The sequence below is a fragment of the Scleropages formosus genome, chromosome 15 (genome assembly GCF_900964775.1).
Source record: "Scleropages formosus chromosome 15, fSclFor1.1, whole genome shotgun sequence".
NCBI lineage: Eukaryota > Metazoa > Chordata > Actinopteri > Osteoglossiformes > Osteoglossidae > Scleropages > Scleropages formosus.
This window is the reverse complement of record NC_041820.1, coordinates 8,567,821-8,587,708: the sequence shown is the minus strand read 5'-3', so window position 1 is coordinate 8,587,708 and position 19,888 is coordinate 8,567,821. Positions and strand designations below refer to the sequence as shown.

At 39.6% G+C, this 19,888-nt stretch overlaps 2 protein-coding genes across 2 annotated transcripts; both read right to left on the bottom strand.

The window, feature by feature from the left end:
- Positions 1-3,074: 3,074 nt before the first annotated feature.
- LOC108921073 (alpha-1,6-mannosyl-glycoprotein 2-beta-N-acetylglucosaminyltransferase) lies at positions 3,075-5,547 on the bottom strand. Its single transcript, XM_018730343.2, has one exon. It carries the CDS (start codon positions 5,504-5,506, stop codon positions 4,232-4,234), a length of 1,275 nt encoding a protein of 424 aa, XP_018585859.2. The 5' UTR covers positions 5,507-5,547; the 3' UTR covers positions 3,075-4,231.
- Positions 5,548-10,333: 4,786 nt separating this feature from the next.
- On the bottom strand, positions 10,334-18,208 carry LOC108921654 (calpain-9-like). Its single transcript, XM_018731240.2, has 22 exons — positions 17,972-18,208; positions 17,578-17,647; positions 17,207-17,325; positions 16,854-16,987; positions 16,538-16,712; positions 16,253-16,327; positions 15,986-16,071; positions 15,682-15,756; positions 15,271-15,428; positions 14,820-14,986; positions 14,611-14,622; positions 14,278-14,486; positions 13,410-13,446; positions 13,182-13,238; positions 12,861-12,926; positions 12,669-12,726; positions 12,131-12,195; positions 11,763-11,831; positions 11,580-11,658; positions 11,201-11,317; positions 10,588-10,640; positions 10,334-10,360 (listed from the first exon to the last, which is right to left on the bottom strand). Exons 1-22 carry the CDS (start codon positions 18,206-18,208, stop codon positions 10,334-10,336), a joined length of 2,145 nt encoding a protein of 714 aa, XP_018586756.2.
- Positions 18,209-19,888: the final 1,680 nt, after the last annotated feature.

Genomic DNA, 19,888 nt, shown 5'->3' with positions numbered 1-19,888 from the left:
CAATACTTGCCCCAGAAAAATGACCGAAACTGTAAGAAGAGAAGAGCAACAGCACAACAAAACAGGACAAATAAGAAACACGAGTAGGGCTGAATATATGAGGTAGGTTAAAGTGTTTCACATGGCTGAACACCTTAAAACCAGAAGCTCACGGCAGGGTCGAGCAGAGCACCCTCTGCAGTAGCAACAGCATCTTGGTCAGATATTGGCTTGGTTTTCACAGGCGAAAATATTAAAATAAAATGCAAATCCTCCACTGACGTCATTAGCAGGTAACACCAGTTATTTAACCATTCAACCATTTAACAATATACATTATACAATGCACACCCTGTTCTGCATATCTGTAATCCCATCATATAATAAACAGGGCAGAAAAAAAGGCTATCGTACACTTTTATACAGTAGGTGCATTATCCTTCCGTTATTACTACCTGCTTATCCAGCACAGGGTCCTGGTGGTCTGGCGTCTATCCCATGCAAACACAGAAAGGACATGCAAACTCCACACAGACCGAGCTGGATTTGAATCCACAATTTAGGAGCTGTGAGCCACCAGCGCTACTTGCTGTGCCTCTGTGCCATAGATGTAATGTGAGTTAATGAAGGTGAGTTAATGAGAGAAAGTCTGAATAAAAGTCTGAAAGTTCTTGTTGGATGTTTCTACAGCTGAATTTTTTGAGCACGTTTAAGTAATTTTTCAATTCCCTCGACACCCGCAACTCTTTCACCTTAGGATGTTTTGCAGGTTTAATTTATTCCGGCCGGGCGTCTTTGCCATGCATTTCCTTTGAAGACAAAATTGTCTTTTGCGTCGTCTCAGAAGTGTTTCTGAAGTTAACAGACACCCCTTAGTGACATGTTAACGTATATGTCTTGAGGTAAATGAAAGAGACTCACCATGTTTGCTGCAGTGAGCTTAACCATAAAAGACACAAAAAAATTGCTTGCATCTAAACACATACAGAAACTCACAGATGCCAAATTGGATCCATATTAATACACATTATGAATCAAGTATAAAATTTCAATTTCTTTTGGAAAAAAATGAAAAGTTATAACGTGAGATTCGCTACACACTGAAATGTGCGGTTTTTCTCAGTTTCAAAGGGATGAGGGAAGACATTTCCAGGACACACACAAAGTTAAAGGGAGAAGAGGATCAACCCATTTCAGCATTTCCTCAATATTTTTGCCTTTAAAAATTAAATTAAAGCTTCTTGACCTTCAGTTCAGATTGTCTAAGCTTAACAGATAGCTATCTGTCCCGTTTTCTCATTGAATCTCCTGCTCTGTGATTTAATTAAAGATTTTTAGAAAGGAACACATGAATCCTACTAAGGGTCCACTGCTGATTTCTTCATAAAAATCCTAGTCTTGCCTGCTGGTTACCAAGAAAGTGACAAATCCAGTGTAAACTGATTTTACAAGCAGACTTCAATATGACCCATTTTACAAGGAAAAAAAAACAGTTCCTTCACCTATACAACATATTCGCTGCAGGGTTTCCATTTACTGGACTTCTGTAAATGAATCTTGTAATACATATCACTGCAACAGACTCACACAGCACATTTATGGCACTAAAGACCTGTGCAGGATCAAACGCTTTCAGTAAAATGTGCTGAGAGTCAAGCATCGGGGAAACTGCTTTGTCATGCACATTTTGTCACCAACTCAAGCAGGTTTGACTTGGAAAGAAAATTTGAAAAGCTGCTCCCTCGGGTGGTCACCTTATCCTTCAATGCACGTCTGAGGATGCATCCCCTTTCCATCTCAGCTAAGCCCGCTCTGCAGAGGATGGCGCAACCCCCTTCCCGCTACATATGTTGAATTGAACTCTAAGGGTCACAGAAGGTCATTGCACATCTTCATGCTGAAACACTTCTATCAAAACATGAATATATATAGTGTAAACACAGAATGAAGTGTCTCTTTATGTATATTTGGAGATGTATACAGAGAGGTGGTTGGGCCTATGAAAAAGTAATCATTCACACGACAGTAAATCAATTTGTTTGATTAACAATTCAAAAGTGATTGTAATAAAGGTGTTAATGCTCGCAATAAAACACATGGTATCCTCTTAGCAGTGTCATTCACAGAAATATATAGACACATATATGTCTCTATTTAGAAATAAGCACATTAAGCGCAATTCTTTCCTTTCCTGCAACTAATTAGATGATATAAAAAAGAAAATCCAAGAGAACAGCAAATTGTTCTGCCCTCTGGCAGACTCAGTGTGACATTCTGTAGCAAGAAAAAAATCTCCTCTGATCATCTCCTTTGAGAAATTCAGCAGCACGGCACCATTTTTACATGTGGTTCAGAAAAATATAGTGAAGAAATCCCCAGAACTAACTGAACACAAAGGAATTCGATGAAGGTTTCTGTAGAGCTTCAGGCTAATTCGGTCATTGATCTGCACATTTTTATACGTTTGACACACATAATCAATATTTAAAGAAGTCCTGGTCAAGTTTTTCCATAGTGTTTGAAAATTTAAGAATTTAAACTAAGTGCATTTTAATGCATTAAATCACTCCTACGTACATTAACTATCATACATTGGGTACAGTGTATTATGAATACTACAGTATTGTTTGCAAATATATTTTCCAATGTTAAACTTCATGAAGAAGAGCTAGAGAGTTTTTGTGAACTCATGAGTACATAAAGCTTCAAACAAAAAAAAAAAAAAAAAAATGTTATCTAATCCTGCTTTACGAGTTCATCTGAAAACACGAAATGTAAATATAAGCTAATTCTACTTACAAGTAGTTGTGCATCATCGGCTTTTTAGTTGGCATATGCACTTGTCAAGGTTAGGCTCCCTTTTCTGGTTCCACATTAATGTGAGTAAACTTCCATATCATGTGTTAAAAATAAACAGTGGAATAATAAATCAAACAATACGCTTATTGGTTACTCAGAGATCACAGCTAAATATTTACATCCAAAACAGTACTAATCATATTTTAAAAAGACTGAAGAATCACAACTTCTTTGCAAGTGACAGCGAATCACAAGAGTAGGACAGCCACAGTAACTTTGAACGCCTTAGGGTAAAACATACAGAATCACTTTATTTAATGTATAATCATTGGCTACCAGAATTCAATACAGAAAAATACTTGAGGTTTTTCCCTACTGTACATATTAAATAATTGCATAGTTCAGCATTGTCCAGCATTTAAGTAGCTACAGTCATTTGTCATCTCCCATATACAACTGAATAGGAAACCCCCCTCAAGTGTACAATAATAATAAACTCCCAAAATCAATGTATAAGTCAGTATATTTCTTAGCCAAACAATTACCAAAAAAAAAAAAAAAAAAAACTACAGAATGATTCTCCCACACACATTCTTCGTCACAAAAAAAAAAGATTCACATTAAATTTATTACAATATTGCACTGATTAAATGACTCCAAAGGGTTTTCCTATGACAGTTTTGCATTCTAACTGCTAAAAACAGAATGCTATCTTGTGTGAGAAGACCCATCTGAAGACATCCTAATAACCTGTATAAATAAAGCAGGAATTCCCAGTGCTAAAAATGATTCACCAAATACTTCCACCCCTTTAATATTGCATCACACAATGTTGCAAAACTGTTAAATCTGAAACCCTCCTACAAGGGGCCTTGCAACTTGTCATCTGAACCATAGTAACTGAAACCTGAAAAACTGGAGAGTAAACATGTTCTCCAACACGACATTACATACATATAAACATTCTACCAAAGTTTACAGTATTTTAAATCACTACATACATATTAAAGACCACCTCCCCCAAAAAAGTAAACAAAGATAGAAATGCTGTGTCAAGAATCTGAGTCTTTAAAAACGAAAAAAAACAATCTTTGGTAATCATTAACAAGTTCCTGTGTGATCTGAAACCTGCTAAATTACAAATCTTACATATGCAGGTGTAACAGGACAAGAGAATCTATAAGCCTGCTGGGGGGTGGGAAATCAATTTTTATCCCTCTTACCCAAAAAAGGAAAAGGAAACATTAACATGGCAGACAAGGCATCCCTGCAGGCCCCAAGCCAACAGGACTATCCTGAGAGAGCAGTTAGAAGACACACGACCTTGAGGTAATTTCATTACCTGAAAGTTGTATCAACCTATGAAAGTTGAGAATCTTTGGCTGTGACCAGAAATGAACCCTCACACCACAGTGCTCCCTCTAACCATACCAAAAAAAAAAAAAAAAAGTTTTCACAGGACTTTGGCATAGTTTTTGCACAATGAATGATCCCTAATGTCTCCCCAGCCTCCATTTTTCACATGAGCTTTGTTCTCCACTGATTCCTGGTTGCTTATGACCAAAGAAGTGGGAAAAAGGGATTTTTTCGCCAATTCCTGGACCTCCTGAACTTTTTGGAGTGCAAGCTCAGACCGGCAGCTGTCCTTCTGATGTAGGCCGCAGTCTCCTGTGTGCAAAACTCTGGTGGCCTTGGCTGCCAGAACCTTGAGCGTTTTGGACAGACACATCCCAGAAAGATTCTGGAGAGTCCAGTCCCAATTGTAGTCATCGTAAGTGCAGAACTCAGCATTGCACCCCATCAACTTGTAGTAAAGGTCCTTGGACATACCAATGCCAATATTGTGTTTGGTGGACAGCCACCCTGAAGTTTCCAGCTTATTTGTCATCTCTTCAAACTGAACCGAGCTCTCGTGATTGCCCAGCGCAAGTAAGTCGCAGTCAGGGCACTCGCGCTTCTTGAGTTCTGTCATTCCCTTGAAGAAGTGAACAAAATCGGGCAACAGGTAATTGTCCTCCTCGAGAAACAAGACATACCCGCTGTAGCCCTGCAGAGTCCGGACTCTCTCCCACACAAAGTGCAGCTTCCACCACCAGTGATGTTTGGTTTGCGTGAAAGAGGCCTCCCTGTAGTGCCCATAACTGTCTGGGTACTCTGCATTATTACATTTCATTCGAACAGCAGTGTCCTTGGAAACATCTCTAGGGCAGTCCTTGGGGTCCTGTCCAGGGAACTCAAATGGGTAGAGCTGCGTGCTGTACGGAAAGTATATCTGCAAAACTCTGCAGAAAGTTATCCCTTGTATTATGTTGGAAATTTCCTCGGAGAAATAGTCCTGGCTAAAAATCAGAAGGACGTTCTGGATGTCCGAGGCCTTCTGGAAGGAATCCACCAGCATCTTGAGGTAAGCGGGCCGGTTATGAACCTGCACCACTACCACCAATTGGGGATCTCCAGGGAACTTGTCAGCATTTTGGACAAGCTGCCTGTAGTTGCCTTCGTACACAGACTTCTTCATGTTGAAAATGGTATCATAGTAGAACTTGTGCGTGTAGCCAGCATGCTGGACATCATGATCATCAGCACCCAGCTCTTTACTGTGGACATCAGCCCTGCTGCTGTCCACGCCAGACTGGCCGTTCCTCCGTATGGAAAACAGCAGGAAGAGCGCGATTAAAGTGGCGAACAGAAATGCCAGTACATTTCTCTTGTGGATTTTAAGTCTCATTTTTTTTTCTAAACTGCGCAGAAATTATTGCTTGCTATTATTGCCGCCGCCGCCGCCCACTGACTGACTGACTGGTCGCGCGAGCGCTACCTGCTCAACTGCTCAGACGCTCGCGAACCTCTGGCGATTTCCATCGGGCTATTTTTTTCACAACGTCTCATTTTTAAAATTAATATTATTTTACAAACGCTGAAAACCTGAAAACCGCACGGAGGCCGCTGGGTTCACAAAGTCGGCGTGTGTGGAGTCACGCGTCACTCTGGAAAGAAAAGTAAGAACTTGTTGTGTAAAAACACATCATATCATTAGTTCGTTTGTTCAAAAAGTCACGAATCTTTACGTACGTACCTGTCTGAAGCATCATGTGTTCAAAGAACAAAAAAGTGCAGGAGGAACAAGAAGTTGAAGGGTTGTTTTTTTTTTTTTTTTTTTTTTTTTTTTTCCGGGATGGAGTTTGACTTCAGTGACTGCTGACGTGGAGAAGGCGCGAGGAGGCACGAGGGCGGAGGGGGCGGAGACCCGGCGCGCGTTCACGACGCAAACAGAGGGACGGGGTTAGCGAGGGCGGGTCCGCGGAGGAGGAGGAGGAGAAAGAGGAGGGTATCGCTTCGCTTCACTTCACCTCACAAAGGAAACATGCAAAACGTGCGCTAAGCACAAGGGAGGGCGAAGAGCTGCAGGAAGGGCGTTACCGGTTGGTTAGAGTAGAACTTTTGCTGAGGTGATGAATTTTCGAGCCTCCGTTTCCGCGCAGAAAAGAGGTCGCGGTGCAGCTTAGGACACGTGTCTCAGCCGGCTGTGCCATTCATTGCGCTCGTTTAGGATCATTTCCCACTTCTTGTTTTTGCTTATTATTTTGACCTCTTCTGATGTTTATGGGGGGGGGAACCCTTAAAGATCGGTTCAGTGAACTGTGCAAACCCCAGTCCGTTATGTTTGACTGGAAACCACCGAAGATGTAAATACTTTGCTTATTGATACCTTACCGTTACGCTTTATGACCTTACAGTGTTGCACTTGTAGGAATGTGAAATGACTAATCTATACATAACCCTGAATACATAAAATAAAGAATTCATAGCGTGGCTTTACAAACATATACACTCAACATGAAAAAAAAAAAAGGCAAAATGCCCTGTTTAACCTATTACCTGAAATATACTGTATCTTCCAATGTATAAGTTTATCACCCACAAGTGTGTCCTATATCCCACATCTCTGACTGTTATGCAATAGTGAAAATGTCATTGGTGCACAAGTATAATAGTTTTCTTTGGGCAAGATCCAGATACAGAGCGGGATTATTTGAGAGCACATATGACAGCTTTCAGGGCTGCGGGAACTGATACTCCTGTAAAGATACTACTACAGTTACAATGTGTCGAGTGCCCATCCCGCTTCCTGTTTACTTGTGGTGCGGGGCCTGGTATCTTGAGCGGACATGTGAGTTCCTGTTAGCTGACACCTGCTTGTGGTGTATTGCCATCGCCAGATATTCGCAAAGTGTATTTATCTGCTTGCGCAATAAATTTCCGTGACAAATTTCAGGGTGAGGTCAAGGGCTGGAGCCCTCCATTGTGAAAAGCCTGACCGGGAACGGGAAAAGGCCACAGAGGTGACAAGGTGACAGCTGAGCCAGTGTGTATTACAGAGGGGTAACCTGCATAATAAATGTCGATGTCACACCGACAACAGTCATCTTGTGCAGTCTCATACATATGAACCAAACAAGCCCGAGGGTCTTTTTTTTTTTTTTTTTATAACGAATTGTAAAATGTGGCACAGCAGGTAGCACTGGTGCCTCACCACTCTTATGCGGAGGTTCAGACATGGCTTTGAGTCCAGCTGTCACGGAGTTTTCCCCAGGTCAGAGCGGCGGACTCAGGCGTGGAGCACAGGAAGGGCTTTCAAGGGACATGCCAGAGGACATAGTAAAAAACAGGCAGAGGGTCACTGATGTGCAGACATAATCCAGAAGACAAGCAGTTAGTCATTGAGCCAGAAAGTCGAGCAGATTCAGGAGAGGGGTCAGGGAAACGAGGGGACGGTCGACAATGAGGATTCAAGGAAGATGGGCACAAAGGCAAGATACACAAGCAAGAGATAATGCTGAACAAGATTCCACATCTGCATGTGCTCTGGAGCGTCCTTTTATGCGGTCGCTCCCTGATCAGCCGCAGGTGCCCCTCATTGCGCTGAGGGGGGCGTGACACCAGCTCAGTCTGTGTGGAGTTAGCATGTTCTCCTCATGTCTCTGTGGAGTTCCTTCAGGTGCTCCAGTTTACTCCAGCAGTCCAACAAAATATGTTTTAGGTGATCTGGTGATTCTTCACTGTGTGAATGTGTGAGGGAATGAGTGTGTGTGACTGACTTAAAAGTGATTAATTCCATCCATTACTGACAGTGGATGGATCAATGCATGGGTGAATGGTGAATTGTGGCAGTTCGTATTTAAATATATAGATAGTCCTGCTCTCTGGTGGATCTGGGGTTCGAGTCCTGCTTGGGGTGCCTTGTGACGGACTGGCGTCCTGCCCAGGGTGTGACCCCACCCTCCAGCCTTGCACCCTGTGTTGCCAGGTTAGGCTCTGGTTCGCCGCGACCCTGCTCAGGGCGAGTGGTTTCAGAGTGAGTGTGTGTGTGTGTGTGTGTGTGTGTGTGTGTGTGTGTGAAGTCCAAAGATTATCACTATAAAGTATGTAGTCTATAAGTACGTACTATATAATCCAAAATATATCACTGTCCAAAGACATCCTGTTCAGGTTCACCTGTAGTGTGTGAGTGACAGAAAGAGTGTGTTCTACTTATGTACGAATGACCCATTGTACAGTTAGCTGATGCTTTTCTCCAAAGCAACTTACAATTATTTACCCATTTATACAGCTTAGTAATTTCACTGGAGCAAATTAGGGTAAGTACTTTGCTCATGGCTACTACAAGGTGAAGGTGGGATTCAGATCTGCTGCCTTTGGGTCTAAAGGCAGCAGCTCCAACCACTACACTACAAACTGTCCCCATTGTAAGTAGTGTCTAGCAGTATAAGTCACCTTGGTGAATTAGGTGTGTGGGCTGATAACATTGCATGGAGTTCATTGGAAGTCACTTTGGACAAAAAGTGTCTGCTAAATAAACAAATGTAAATGTAAATATATATGAATTGGTATTTATAGCTGTGGTTTCCTCGCCCTTCATTAAGTCCAACTGAAAAGAGTACAAAAATAATTTTAGCAGAGTCAGCAGGAAAGCCCTGTAGAGCAACGACTGTCAGCATTACCACACTACACTGCTCAGCAGAGAACCACATCCTTATTAGGCCAAGCTCCTTCGTCTACATCAACTATGGGTGAGTGTCACACCACCACACTTCTGGTGGACCCTGTAGACACCACCTCCTCTGCTAATGGGAGAAAAAGAAGAAGCCTACAAGATATCTGGTCCAAATAATAAACATCAGTTTTTTCCACCACTTCCTGCTTGATATACACGTAGAGAAGAAAACAAATAACTGCTGGCACGCAGTAAAACCGAACCGATCTTAGGATGACACTTCTGCCGTTCCTTTACTTCAGTCCTAAAAATTAAATTCATATGATCTTTACTAATCCATAAGCTCTGTCACAATGGACTGCTCTGGAATATTTTAAGCACTGTAAGATACAAAGGTATTTGACCATATAACAAAATTAACATGGAATATTAAAATTTATTTATTGGCTGATTGAATTTGAAAGTTGAAACATTCAGTCAAGTCTGTGAAGCAGCAGATCTGAAAATATTCCTTGTAGAATGTTAAGTATACTATAGTGAAGTTGAGGCTGGAAATATGCATTGCAAAATTATTAATAACTAGGTAAAATTCCATCCTTAGTCAACCATGTTAGACTGATGATGCCCTCTGCTGACTTCTCATTGCAATTTCATTCAAGTTCGAAGTTTGGATTCTATTTTTCATGTCTTCTAGAATAAACTGAAGCAGATGGAGAAATTCTTCTGAATGAAATTATGAATATAGTTGTTTTTAGGGCATTGTATTTGGATCATTTCCACAGTAATAGAGTACTAAAACACTCCTATGCATTTTTATTGGTCACTGTAGTGTCTGAAGCCATCAGCTTTTTACTTGAATGTCCTGAGTTCACATCCCACCTCCTGCTGTACTTCCTACATTTATTCATTTAGCTGATGTGTTTCTCCAAAGCAATTTACAGTGTTAATGACTGATCCATCTTTTGCAGTGGGATAATTTCACTGAGCAATTCAGGGTAAATATTTTGCTCAAGAATACTGGAGCTGGAGGTGAGATCTGAGCCTGCAACCTTTAGGGCCCAGTGTAGGAACTCTACCATTATACTATCATCTGTCCTGAAGGTCCCTTGAGCAATGTAAATTCCTGCACTGATACAGTAGAAGTTGTACAGCTGTATGAATGCATGAATAACTAAGTACACACACACATTTTCAGAACCGCTCGTCCCATACGGGGTCACGGGGAACCGGAGCCTAACCCGGCAACTCAGGGCGCAAGGCTGGAGGGGGAGGGGACACACCCAGGACGGGACGCCAGTCCGTCACAAGGCACCCCAAGCGGGACTCGAACCCCAGACCCACCGGAGAGCAGGACTGCGGTCCAACCCACTGCGCCACCGCACCCCCCTCCAATAACTAAGTATATAATTTTAACAATGTAAGTTGCTTTGGAAAAAAGTGTCAGCAAAAATGAATAAATAAGTTTCATTGACGATTATTGCTGACATCTTATTTATTGGAGCCTCATTCATTCCCATGATTCTCAGTTCTGTCCCATGTTTCAGTCAGTTAGCTGATAGCTCAGGAGTAGATGGTGAGGTACAGCCACTGTGAAAAGAAAAAGTTTCTGGTCAGAGAGCTGCCCAGCATTGCACTACTATATTGTAAAAAATTAAAATATAGTCTTTTAGGAAACTTCACATAAAATGTATTGTGTTCTTATCTTCAGAAATTATAAACATTACATTGTTTGCATTTGTACAGATAATATAAATCACAGTCTTCCTTACTGGAATACTGAACACCAGAAAGAAACACATTAAAAGTCATATTACCTCCTTTTCTTGAAGATGTATGCCACTTCCACTGGACAGGTTTCGAAATATTTCTGTGAGAAAATGATCCCACGGAATTCATAATCACCAAGTTTTGGGATAACATACAAGAACTAATACTTTTCTAGCGTATTTTTACGGAATAGAATGTAAGCAGATATAAAAGTGATGTGATTTCCTCTAACCAGGCAGTGGGTGTAACTGATGTGTGGTTTTAATTTTTAAAGTGTGCTTCAGAACATTAGCAAATGACGATAATCTGGATCTTCCACAAGGGATGGGAAAACAACTCAGTCAGAACACTGGATTCTAGGACCATTTTTGTTCAGTATAATCCAAAGAATCATTTTAAAAAGTCTCATACATATCATTGTGTTCTGATATTAATAATGTCTCATTTACTGTTTTTTTTTTTTTTTTTTTTTTTTTAATGCTACGCGGAGCACGAGTATTCAGTACCCATAGCAGAATATTATTTGAATATGAGTTATTACAGTGGGAAAATCCAGTGATATGTAACATTTAATTAAAAAGGGTGGCATAGAGAAGGAATAAAGAAAGTTCATATTTTTTAAATGTGTGTCAGTAATCTGGTCCAATAGGAAAGACTTACTGTCCATGCAGTCCAAGCGCAGCAGGAGGAAGATGAAGCTCTCTAGGCTGAGTTCTCCAGAAGAGCTACTGTAGCGGAGGGCGATGAGGTTGAGCAAGCCATCACTGACTGTGAAACCTGGGAAAAGAGACACCTCGCACACTCATCATTCATTCAAGCTGTTGGGCAAAAGCTGTGCTAAATCTCAACGTTTTTAAATGATGGAGAAGTCGCCAAGGAGAAGTTAAACTGGAGTTTTTGAAAATATAAAAATTATTTAAATGATATAATCTATGATATGAAGGTTTAGCCAAAACTCTCTAGTAGTGTAATTTAAAATGCAGTCTGCCTCATTAAGAAATGCAGATGGGTTCAATGATTGTTAAAAGAGATGGAGAACCTGTTGCGTGGATTGCGCTGCGCAGTTTATTTAGGGGAAGCCTTCCTGAGTGAGAACCATCAAACTTTAAGAAAATGTCCTGTAAAGTATTCAAAACATTTTAGTACCAGAATAGCATCTGTACTGGTTACTGCTTTAAAAGACATTTTATGTAAATATGTGACACTGTATTAAATTACATACCCTGTAGTACAGGACTCGTTTCCACAAACGTGAAAATTCCTCGTTACACAGTTTTCCTGTGACTGAAAGCTGAGAAGAATCTGGCTAAGGATGATATTTAAAAATGACTTATACAGATTCAGTTATTCAAGCTTCAATCACAGTTTAATTGCTGCATTTAATTTGTAAAACAAAGTTTTAATTTTGTATTTCATTAAAAAAAAGCTATCAAATTAGTGTTCCCCAATTTCTTTGTTTTTGCTGGTGAAAGGAATATTTTTTTTATTATCATACGTCTGTCAAGCATTTTCAGTGAGAAGCATTGCATTGTGTACAAGTTTTGAGGTAAATTTTTCAGACCTTGTTGCATGGCAGATGGCCAAGGATACATCCATCATTGCAAGAATACTTCTGCAGGTATCCAAAGCAAAGCCTCCTGTTTGAAATGTCAGTCCTAAAAAAGGAAGATTTAAAAAATTGTTTAATTCCTTTCTAAATTAAAGTTTTATTTGGTTTTACTTAACTATAGATTATTACTGGCATATTTAAAATGGTTTTTACTAACTTTAAATAAGGTTTTAGGGTTTTTTTTCCAAGATTTATTCCCTACGTTTATTAGCATATACTTAAAACAAAAAGTTTCCTTGGACAATGGCATCATCAAAAAATAATAATGATATATTAATGGAAACCAGTAGACTAGACTCCTACTGGAGAGATGGAAGTAACAGTTGTCAACAAGGTGCCCATCTACAGAATGCAATACGTAATCAATTGTAAACACTACACATATTTGAGATACTACACATATATTTACAACATATTTCATTGAGAAAGAGATTTTATGTATGAAACATTCAATGGCATGTGTCCTTATTCATTTTGTCTTTACAATGCCTTCCGCCTAATATTTTGTCGCTTGCTTACCTTTGATTACCTTCTCATTGAGAAGCATCTGCAGCTGTTCGGCATTGACTTCCATATACTATTAAAAAGGAAAAAATTCAAACCAGGATTGTGATGAAAATATATAATTAGTGCAACTTGTGATGTCCTTTGAAAACAAATGTAATGCATTTTATTATAACCCTATGGGGCTTAAGAATGAACTTAGAGTACCTGATCATGGTACTGGGAGAACACATGTTGAAAGTTTTCCATCTCATGCCTCTCAGAACAGCTGAACTAAAAGCATGAGAAACCATGTCAGAATTAGTCAGTATTATGCAGGCATTTTGAGTTTAATTATATTCCTTTTTTATGATTGGTCTTTTCCCCTGACATTTATGTATCAGATTCCTGTCAGATGTAATTACTGCACTATTTGACAAATAAGCAAAAGTAAATGCTGAGAGGCAACAGTCTATCATAGAGCATATCTATAATGGGATAAAAAGTGAAAAAATGGTTTTACTGCCAGTTGTTTGACTTTTTTCACACCTTTTTCTTGGCAGAGTTCCCATCTTCTGGGGCTGCTGGAATTTGTGCTCCCAAGTGCTGCGGAATAAAAAAATGTTAGTTGGAGTGTTTTACATGAAAGGTGTATACAGCCTTCCTGCTTGCCACACCAGCCCTTTATTCAACTGGATAGAGCTGAAATAGGTTCTATATGATAAACAATATCCAAACATATACTTCTGATGGAATTAAATTAGAATTATTTTCTACCTTGCTGATGTCCAGATGACCTTGTGCACAGCAGTCCCTAGGAAATAACAGCCAAATCAATGTCAATTAAATGATTTTTTTTTAACCTTAAACACCATACATGGCAGAACTGAAATCTGGAGATAACCAAAAATATTGTATAATAAATAGTTTGTTTGTTATATTGCTGAAGAATGAAGGTCTTCCCAACAGGTGCTAACCCTGATGGAATGGCATGCTGCCATAAACTTGGTAAAGATTACCAACTCCATGACCAGTAAAACAGCCCCACACCATGATGCTGCTGCCACCATGGTGGAGAACAGGAACCACACAGGCAGGACTCGTGAACACTTAAAAATGTAGCGCTGGTATACCAAAATACTTCACATGTTCTCACATTAGTCCAAAACAGCAACTTCTCCTCTTCAAATGTTCAGTTTTTGTATTTCTTGTCCAGGCAAGTCTGGTTTCAATCAGGTGTATTCAGAAATTTTCACTGGTACTACACACACACACATCTTCAGAACTGCCTGTCCCATACGGGGTCACGGGGAACCGGAGCCTACCCGGCAACACAGGGCATAAAGCCAGAGAGGGAAGGGGACACACCCAGGACGGGACGCCAGTCCGCCGCAAGGCACCCCAAGCGGGACTCGAACCCCAGACCCACTGGAGAGCAGGACTGCGGTCCAACCCACTGCGCCACCGCACCCCCTCACTGGTACTATATACATATATATATATGAACTTTGTACAATGGTTTAAACCAGACTTTTTCTGATTAACACAAACATTTTTAAAGGAACTATGTTTAGAAATGTATAATTTAGATATGCTGTGGTCTACATGTTCACAAAACATTAGTGACAAAAAAAGTATGCCTTACTCTGCCAAAATGTAGAGCTTTGAGAATATTTTCAGCACAAAAGAGCTGGCTTCATTTGGATGCTTTGTTGATGGCACAATGATGTATTTCCCAGGCTTCAGCTGGAAGTATGCAGTCATTTCTCGAGCAACTGGGAAACTTTCTGCTTTTGCAACAGGGTTGTGGCCATAGAAGAAGGATGAAGGAAATTTCTGCCTATGGTTCTGAAACTGTGGTTAAATTATGTATAAGTTTCAGCACGTTGGTTTATATTACAAATATATAAAGTTAAAATGTATTTGAACTTCAAATATATGCTAAAGAAAACAGTGTATTTAATTTAATAAGACTTACGTCTGGCGGCACCTGTAACATAAAACAGACAAGAAGAAACTGCAGGTCACAATTATTAGTTTTTGCATCTGTTGTGGGGTGCAAATTGGAGCTTGATGTAGCATAAGAAAGTTTGTTTCTGGGACTTTTCATCTGCTCAGAATTTATAAACCAGAATGTAAAAGTAATGTAAAATTATATTTTTTGTTATATCCAGAAAGGTTACCCACCACATAAATGTAAAAATCAATGCCATAATTCGGAGAAAGGTGTCGATGAGTTTTGTCTGATTTCTGTATAAGGGTCACCAGTGTGTTTCTGAGGCCATGATGTTCAGTGTACTGAGGTCCAGTTGCAGTGACTGTCACCAGATATTGAGGATTTGTCCAAAAGGTTTCTATGATACAGTAAAAGAAAGTGCCAAGGGAATCCTACAAACATTTTTTTTTTTTTTTTTTTTTTGTCATAGCACATATTATTGCAGAGAGATGTTTATTTTATAATAATACTATAACCATTACCATAATCTTGAGTATACATATCCACATCTCTAAATTTTACACCTTGGCAATGTTTAAATAAAAAGGAACAGTACTTTCATTTCCATCTTTTTAAAGTACAAATCTTTTCAAATCGATGGCTAAATTAAGGACAACAAACATTTTAAAGCAGGAATTGTACCTATATGATCAATACATCCACCAGCTGTAACTCCTGCAACCCATCTGCCGTCATGAAAGGAAGAAGCCCAGCGACACTTTGAATCATCCAAAAAATTTGGGGAGAGACAGCAAATCTCCAGTATGCAAAAGTTTTTCAGAAAACTATCAAGAGAAATCCTGAAAATTATAAAAAACATGCAAAACAGCAAAGGCTAGTATTCATAACAGAAATATTTATACATGAATATTTTTTATTGTATTGTTCTGCACTGTTACATAGATAGATAGATAGATAGATAAGTCCTGAAATTGCACTTTTTTTGATACATAAAACTTTATTATTGTGTTGAATAGTAGTGTACAGCAGCAAAGGATTTTAAAGTAAATCTAAACCGAAACTGCATTGCTGGAAAACTCAGCATCTCCTTACCAGAATTCTCCATTGTCAGCTATTTGCAGACACCTTGCCCTGTCCTCCAGACTGACTGATTGCCACAAGGAAGATCTGTCATCACAAAACAGATCTGCTCAGTTAATCTTTCAGACCATGCTGAGACATGTTCCAATAAGAAATATATTAAAATATTTATACATATTTTTATATGTACCAATATAAAAATACATTCAATTCTGCAGTTTTGGCACATGTTTCACATGCCAAAGAACTGTAAATAATTTTTCATCATATATAGAAAGAGTTTGGGAGGAAGATGTTTGCGGGATGTTATTTTCACCTGTCACTCCAGTCTCCGGTCCATTCTGCTTGGCCCCATGGGTTCCATACTCTCACCAGCCTCACAGGTTGGCCATAGCTTATCACCTGGAGTCATATGATGAAGTCCCAGATGGATGCCCAAGAACTGTACCTTCCTGCTCTCGAGTATCACGATTTTTACTTATCATTACATGGCATAACGTGCTATCACGTGACTTTTGAATCATGTTTTTTCATTTTCTCTTTGCTAAATTGCTTGTTTGCAGTGTATGTGATTTTAACAAACCTGTGTAACTCCAGTGACAGCATAGGCATGACCGGTCACTAAGCCATTGGGTAACACTGCATTTCCTGACTTTTGCTAAAATATAGAACAAAGCATGGCATAAACAGAACCTCTTTTCATAAGCAGGAACAGGGAGCATGACATTTTGTCAAGACAAGCATTTGAAACAAGCTGAGTGTGTAAAAAGCAGAACTGTTAGATTAAGATCTGATGCATGGATGGATGGATGGATGGATGGATGGATGGATGGATGGATGGATGGATGGATGGATGGATGGCCCTCACCCCTTGTGGAGTTAAGCACCCCAATAGGGATATGTGTTTTACAGCTCTGTGCATGATATCCCAAAGGTCTGGGGGTGGTCTTCTTAGGTTAAATCCCACATAAACTCCCCCAGTGAAGTCCAACATTGCCTCCGACAAATATCCAATCGCCATGTCGGAATAGGAGCCACACACTCTGAAATCGAAAAAGAACATCAATAAGGGTTAAAGTGCTTTGGTTCTTTTTTCCTAATAGACAAAGTTTCATCTCTTAAGTATTTAATATAATAACAAGGCTGATGGTGACAGAGGACACAGCAGAGGATCTCAAGCATACTTGGCATAGGCTTTCTCCAGCAAGGCAGCCCAGAACTCGCCGGCAGTCTTCGGATGAACAAAGATGAATGTGTTATTAATGGTCGGCAGCTTATCGTCAACCACGACATCCACCCACTTTCCAAACCTCCAGAACTGAAAGGCAAAGAAATATTAAAACTGAAATAGACTCTCAGTGACTAAAAATCATCAGTATTTTTTTGGAAAGGTCACATCCAAAAAACAAACATGCATCTTCAATTGTTTTAAACTAAAACAATGTACATTAAAATTTTATTTCCTTGCTTGTAAAGCATCCTTAGCATAGATTTAATGTAAGATAGAATTTCTTGTTGCTCTTGATGTGCACTGTACCCTGAAGTGGAAGATTCCAGCATAATCATTTCCAAATCCTTGGTCAGTTGGCAGCACTTGTTCCAATATTCTCTTCTGAAATGTCATTGCGCCAATAGAAGCCAGAAACCAGCAATCACCTGCAGATGAAAAGAGCCAAAAAACTGCATTCTGAGACTCTAATGAACTGAAAGGTCAGTTACATATTTCACAATTTAATAACGAATTAGTTGTTACTCTTCCAGCACATTCTATGAAATGATGCTGAAATATGAAAGACGCATGTGAAACAAACAAAAATTGCAACTTTAACTGTTCTGGACAATCTAAAGAATAAATATACACAACTAGGTTAATAAATAGATACTGTATATCTATTTAAATGACCTTACCTAATCTCCCCTGGCCAAAGTCAAACCTTGAAACGCCATCTACAATTAAATGTGGGTTTTTCACAACTTCCTGTACATGTTTTTCGGGGAAAAGATGACCAACAATAAAACAATAGTCATTACAACTCCCAAAACAGTCCCTATAATGAGACACTATTTGAGCACCAAATAGGCACACACACACACACACACACACACACACACACACACACACACACACACACACACACACACACACAATGTCCATAGCTGGTAGGGAACCGGGGCCTAACCCAGCAATAGAGGGTGCAAGGTTATGTTTATTCTTAAATACAGAATAGCATTGTTCTATTGTTTTAATTCTCACAATTCATGTTCTATGACAATGGGAGGAAATGACTCCTCAGTAACATACCCATGGTCTTCTCCAGACCACCCTGGCCAGATCATGGTCCTCCATTATACCAGGACCAATGGAGCTGCTGTCTGGGGGGAAGGTGCCATCAGTGAACCTCAGCCTGTTGCGCAGGCAGTACTGGCGCAGTGTGTGGAAGTCTTGCCCATGGAACTTTACAGGGTTTTCAATGCTTCCTTCTCCTTCAGCCCTCCTACGGTGCTCAATAATGTTCAGAATCACACCAGGAGGAGGCATTTTTGTCAATCTAGAAGAAAAAAAGAGATGAATGAAGAGGTTGAGGGCAGTGATCACAGCTCTCAAGACTCAAACAATGGGAGAGCCATTATTGTTGCTTTCCTTAGCTTTAATCACGATTGCTTCTGTAAATACTGAACTATATAAATAAGCTATGTGGGAAACTGATAGCTTCTTTTTTTTTCTTTGGAATAGATACATGGAATACACACCTACAAAGACTTGAATAGAGATGCAGGAATATCTTCAAAAAAAAAAACAAAACTGACATTGTGACATTGGCAGAATGTGACAGTAAAAATTTTCATTTTAATCCAAGTTTGGAAACTATTATGTCATATACATAGTTCAAAACAGATATGACACTAAAGATATAATTTACAGATACAATTGGTATTTGATTCATCTGAATTTTTATTTTATTTTGCTATTTTAATAATTCTAGAACCAGCTGTCTAAGCCTTTACTTTTAATCAACACATCTATAGCACAGTCTTACAGGTGATTTATGTTTAGTCTGTTACACACTTAATTCCAGTACACAAAAGTATCCGTCTTACTTGTATCATTAGCTACCCATTGAATAGAAATATTCAACCAGTCAAGGTAAAATGAGGAGTAGTCTGATTTTGCTTTGCCATTGCACCCATCAAATGAACGGAGAAAGATTTTCTTTCTGATTTCTGGATGTTGCTAATCTTACCTTCTAGCCAGGTGAGTAAAAACAATTGTAATGCAACTGAAGTCTGTTTGGTATGAACTGGACAAAAGCTTTGGACTATTTATATAGTGCTGAAAATGGTGTATTTGCATTTTACTGCGCCTTCGGCAAACGCTTTCAGCTCCACCCCTAAGTGAAATGTCACTATCTGTCATGTCAGCCATAAAGCTACTGCATACAGTAACCCATTTTTTTGTTTTTTTCTTTAATCAAATCCAAATACAAGGAGGGTAACAACAACACTGCAAGTTTACTCTCAGAAAAAGTAAATAGAAAAGGAACACAAAGAGGCAAGAGGAAACAATAGAATAATGCCAAAGTTACACAATGAAGTAAAACAGCACAAACAAAACTGAATGATTTCATTGTACTGTATTTAACACCGAAGGGGTGCGGTGGCGCAGTGGGTTGGACCACAGTCCTGCTCTCCGGTGGGTCCGGGGTTCGAGTCCCGCTTGGGGTGCCTTGTGACGGACTGGCGTCCCGTCCTGGGTGTGTCCCCTCCCCCTCTGGCCTTACGCCCTGTGTTACCGGGTAGGCTCCGGTTCCCCGTGACCCCGTAAGGGACAAGCGGTTCTGAAAATGTGTGTGTGTGTGTGTGTGTATTTAACACCTTGGATAAAAGGAAAATGAACAGGCTAAATATGTGAAAGCATTTAAATTTTTTTTTTTTTTTTTTTAATCATTTTTAGCAAGACACAATAACAAATCATCTTATAAATGTGTCCTAAATGTGGGTTAAGTCCAGCTTTGGCTAAGACTACATGCCTTACTTCTGAGGATGCAAACAAAGTGGTTCCCATTGCAGTTGTTAATTTTCCAGCTCCACCCTTCTCGAAGTGTGAGAACTTAGTCAAGAAAAGCTGAAGTTTGAGTTGACTTTGTCAAGAAAAATGCTCATTTTTGTACACACTAAGAAATGTGAACAGTCTTCCCCCACCTTATAAAGGCAATTCATT